At 47.7% G+C, this 5,236-nt stretch overlaps 1 protein-coding gene across 1 annotated transcript in view; it reads right to left on the reverse strand.

Annotated features, from left to right (window-relative positions):
* Positions 1 to 3,631: 3,631 nt before the first annotated feature.
* Positions 3,632 to 5,236, reverse strand: part of Hoxd13 (homeobox D13) — a 7,266-nt gene continuing 5,661 nt past the window's right edge. The window contains exons 3-4 of the mRNA XM_013514802.1: positions 4,661 to 5,236; positions 3,632 to 3,882 (exon numbers count right to left, since the gene is read on the reverse strand). Of these exons, the coding sequence (XP_013370256.1) occupies positions 3,632 to 3,882; positions 4,661 to 5,236 (827 nt within the window). The remainder of the gene's footprint in view (positions 3,883 to 4,660) is intronic.

A 5,236-nucleotide genomic window follows, 5' to 3' on the forward strand; every position in this document is an offset into this window, starting at 1 on the left:
GGGCTCCTGGGGCACTGTTACGGTTTCCTTAGGAGTGCAGGCTTAGAGAGACTGCCCAACCGACCGCCCAAGTGAGCTGGGGTAGGCAAAGGCTGCAACCTCAGTTTCTCGAGACTTAGGGCAACTCGCCTTGGTCCCACACAGCTCTCATTTTGGGAAACTCTCCCTGTTTTCCAGGAGCCGCGGCCATCTCAGGCCTGAAATCTCCAGTTCAGAGGTCCTTGCAGTGTCCGCGCCTTGCGTCTGAACGCACGGCGTTTCCGTGGTATTTCCAAGCCTCCAGGTGTCTCCTTCAGACTCATCCGGCGGCCTTAACAGCAGCTGTTTGCCCGTCAGGACTAAAAGCAAAAAAAGAGCTAAGTGCGAAGCAGAAAAAGATTGGAACAGCTAGATTTCCTCCATTGCTCCTTGCCCAGCAGCCCCACCTCATCCCCCAGGTTTATGACTTTCGAAGTCTGGCAGGCGAAGTCTTAAGCAGGGAGCTGGAGGACGGGAGGGAGGTGGGGGGCGGGAACGAGCCTTGGCGGGTGAGAGAGAATGGCGAGGCAGCGTTTGGCGGAGAAGCTGAAGGCGAGCTCTGCCAATGCCGCCGACCGCCCAGGAGATGGCGAGCGCGCTCCACGCCTGGCGCGGCGCCGCCGCACGGTCAAGATCAACAGTGAAGGGCGGTGCGGCGGCCTGGGGTCGCCAGCCCGCGCGGTCACGGCCCGCTGCCAGGCGCGGCGGACAGTCTCGCGAAGCCAGAGATGGACCGCAAGGCTGCCCGGGGCAGCGGAGCCCAGCGACCCAGCGGGTTGCTAGAAGCGTTGCGGCAGCCCCTTTGTCTGGGCTGGAGTCCCGGCTCCAACGCTTTCTCTGCCTCTCGAATCAAGCACAGACGCGCGGGCCTCAGTTCCCCACCCGCAGCGCTGAAAATCTGGCAGGTTTCTGTGCAATTTTCCCAGCGGTTTCTCAGTCTCTAACCAGAAGAAAGTTCTCTCCCCAAACTCTTTGCCTAGCCGGCTTCCAGTGGGCCTCCCTCCAGAGCCCAGGCCACTTTCCCATCCTCTCTGGCTCTCCGCAATTCGGAATATGAAAAGAACACATATAAATAACAAAGCCTTCATCTGTTATTGATTTAGCCGTCAATCCAGATTCCACCAGAGAGCATTTGAGCTCAGTTTTAATCTTCAGCTAACCTCCCATTTCTCTTAGGCGGAGGGAAATTGACGTGCAAAATACAGATGAAAGAAAAATCTCAGCGCAGACCCCTGCAATCCACGGTGGGAAAACTGAGAGAAGGATCCGGGAAACGGAGAGCGGCCTGGGAGTCTGGAACTTACAGAAAAGAAATGAGGGGAAGGGGCGGACGGCGACTGGAAGAAAGAAAAATAGGCTTGTTTCTGATGAAAACACAACCTGTGGGAAAAGTGCTAAAAATCTTTGCGACCCTTCCCAAAGTGTAAAGTCGGGAACGGTTTGGCCCCATTTTCAAGGATTTTTCTTCTGGAGAGATTTAATCGCGGTTCTATCTTTGCGTGTCTCTGTCTGGCCCTCTCTCTCTAAACGAAATAGGCTCTCTTCAGTCGGCAGTAATATATGAAAAAAATCAAGCTGGGCCAGAGAAAACGAAAGTACTTCCCAGAACTGTAGGTCCCTGTGATTTCTCGCAGAACCCTAGGGAACCGTCCTGCCAGAATTTACATACTGTGCGAGATTTTTTTAAAAAATCTGTGTTTGGAGCTAACTTACGTAACAAAAAGTTAACAGCCATTACATTTACCAGGAGCTCACAACTGGAGTGAGGACCCAGGTTCCTCAGTGGCCATTTCTGAGTGGCAAAAAAGGCCTCAAAGAGAAAGTTAAGAGTCTAAAAATTGTGACTAGCAGTTAGGATGTATATTTGTGTTTCCAGTTGTCAGTTGCTGTGTGCAGACCGCCCAGGGAAGAAGAGAAGAGATAAGGCTGAAATGTTTCTTTTTCGATTGCCAAATATGGATATGGCTTTCTAATTTCAAGACCTTTGTAAGCGAAGATCTTTATAACGGGCCTTTCTAGGTTGAAAACTTCCAAGGGAGTGTTTTCCTACACTTGGGTACACTAATACTTACCTATTTTTAAAATAAATAAAACTTTTAAAATAAATTCAGTATATTGAAAGAGCAATAACATTTTATTGGAGATGTTGTTGAGCTGGTGTGGTTAAAAAAAAAAAAAAAAGACATTTTAGACATGGCAAGTGATACCCTCTTAAAAACATCACTTCTGTGAAAGGAGTGGAGACCAGACTCGGAGCGCCAGGCGCGAAGGTTTCAGAGGTCAGAGCTGGTGCTGAATTTCCTTCATCTATAGAGAACTTCGTAGTGTTCAGGATAGCAACATTTTATAATAAATAAGAATAGCTTCTAGAGGCCACACAAGCTTGAAAGAAAGAGAACACATATGTATAAAGACTCAGAGGATAAAAGAGAGTTCTGTTTATTTGGCTCTCCCTAGGAGTAAAAAGTGATTTTTAAATGCCTGAAGCACTGTTTGTGTATACCAGCTCACAGACATTGCCTCTACAAAAATAATCTCTCAGTTGTATAAATATGCAGCACTTTAAAAGTAGTTCTTTAGCATCCCTTTCAGAGGTGTCTTTTTTTCCTTCTTGAACCTTATGGCTTCATATTTTTCAAATTTGTTAGATGTTTTAAAGCTCTTTGAGAAGCCCAATGCATTCATTCAGATATTTAAATTCTTCACTGGGTTCTGAATAAAGTTCTCACCCATGGCCACAATGGTTCAGTCTCTGCAGAGACCGAGGGCCTTGATCCTAGGAAAAGAGTGCATTTATATCACCCATGGGTTACTATGCCAATTGCAATTACTTAAATATCTTTATCTGGACTCTGAGAAATGAAGGCATCCATGAAGTCATATTATTTTCAAATTAAAGGTTAAAAAATTAAAAGCACAAATTACGAGGTATGTTGCAAATATACAACTAAAACAGCAAGTGAGGGATCCAAAATTGGGAAGATTGTCTTCATTCCAATACCGATGCAAACACTAATAAGGTAGCTGCTTTTAGAGCCATCACAGTGCCTACAGCCTCCTGTTCTTAGATGTTCTCCATGACCCCAGAGCACAGACTGCCTAGAGCTGTTTCATTTGCCTCAGGGCAACTGCTGAGAGCTAATGATTCAATTACCCAATCACAGGATATGAATGACTGCAAATCGTTCTGCCCTAATGGATTACGAAGATAATCAGTTCTGGAAACGGACATATAAAGTGATTTTTAAAAAGTAGAACTCTTCAATCAGAATGGCACTTCTTAAATTCATTTTTGGGGGTGGATTATTTAAAGAAAATACTTCAAGTCCTTTATACTGGCCTGGAGGGAGAAACAGAACATTTAAAACATCATTAAAAAAATAAACCTAGACAAAAACAAAACCAATAATAAACAAGTAAGAAACAGAACTACAAAGTCAGGTTGGGCAGCAAAGGTTTTAGAGCCAGGTGAGGATTAAGAGAGAAAAACAATTCACAAAATTTGCCATGATCGGCAGGGGTGTAGGGGGGGAATTAAATACATATTCAAGTCTTTCCAAAGGTCTTTTGGAGACAACTGAAAGCAATTAAATTGTGGTCAACTTGGCCCACATCAGGAGACAGTATCTTTCAGCTTGGAGACGATTTTCTTATCCTTCACTCTTCGGTTCTGAAACCAAATGGTCACTTGTCTCTCAGATAGGTTCGTGGCAGCTGAAATCCGCCGCCGCTTGTCCTTGTTAATGAACTTGTTAATGGCATACTCGTTCTCCAGTTCTTTGAGCTGCAGTTTGGTGTAAGGCACCCTTTTTTTCCTTCCCCGTCGGTAGACACACATGTCTGGCTGATTTAAAGCCACATCCCCTGGTACAAACAACAGCATGGGAAAAATTAGACTGGGATATCTGGAGTACCTAGCTGAGAACTGTGTGCATACGTGTCTGCGTGTGAGCAAGTGCTTGGTGGAATATAGAGAATAAAAAAAAAAAAACAGGCTGTTTACACTTTATTGTTATTTACACAGTCATATTACTTACACATTATTAAAGAAAGGCTATTTGCACTTCAAAACAAAGGCTAATTTGATGGATCATCACGGTTTCTTAAACAGGCATCTTAACAAGCCTGTGATTTTATGGCCTGAATATTGGGGACACTCATATGGATGCTTTCTGCAGATCCAGCTGCTTACATTAAAACACACACACAGAGTCAGATCTTTTGCCCACGCTTTGATTCCTGTATTCCTGTGTTTGGAATTTGTGGGCTCTAAGAAGGTTTACTAGTCACCCCTTGCATAGCTCTTCAAAGGTGGGGCCCCAACTCTGTGACACCCCTTAGGAAAGAGGCCTCTTCAGCAGAAAGACCTCAGCAAAGGGCATCCAAAGGCCCTCAGTTTAAGGAGAAAAACGCAACTGCACCACACAGAAGGAGCAAAACACTGTGAGGCCGTTTGTTTATATGGTAAGCGGATTTTACAGATTTCACAAGAAATGGACCAATTTATCCACTGGGTTAACCCTGACCAGGTGTGGAGCACAGGCCCCCACTCCCAAATAGAAACCCACACTCCCAGTTCTTTCTTTTCTCCTTCTCTCTCTCCCTTTCCCTTCTGTCCTCCCTTTTTCTCCATTGCCCCTACCTGGAAAGGATGATTTCCAAAAGTGGGACCCTTGCGGCTGGTCCTTGGCACAGTACACCTGGCTATTCCACCCGTTGGCCAGCGTCCAGGACTGGTAGCCCTCCATGGAGATGTAGGCTTCGTGTCGAGGCTCCCCAGAGCCGAAGGTGGACACCATGTCGATGTACCCGGGTACGTGCTGGTAGGGGCTTGTGTAGCCCTGGTAGAAGGACACCTCCTTGGCTCGCGCAGGGACCTCGTTGGTCGGTACACTGCTGCTCGCCAGCCCGGACACGTCCATGTACTTCTCCACGGGGAAGCCTCCCAGCGAGGCATGCGGCGACGACTTCAGCGCATTCTGCTGCAAGCCCACGCCGTGCGACATGCGGCAGCTATAGTAGCCGTTGCCGAAGTGGTAGCCGTAGCCCAGCGCCGGCGCGCCCGGAGGCGCTGCAGCAGCGGCTGCCGCGGGCGCAGGGCACTCTTTGGTGGGGGGAGCCTCGGGGCGCGCGGCGACCACGGCCGAAGACGACGACGACGAGGCGGAGCCCGTGCGCTCAGAGGTCCCCGGGTACGCGAAACTGGAGGCCGCCGCGG

The sequence above is a fragment of the Chinchilla lanigera genome, unplaced genomic scaffold, assembly GCF_000276665.1.
Source record: "Chinchilla lanigera isolate Chin_1 unplaced genomic scaffold, ChiLan1.0 scaffold00002, whole genome shotgun sequence".
In the NCBI taxonomy this organism is placed as follows: domain Eukaryota; kingdom Metazoa; phylum Chordata; class Mammalia; order Rodentia; family Chinchillidae; genus Chinchilla; species Chinchilla lanigera.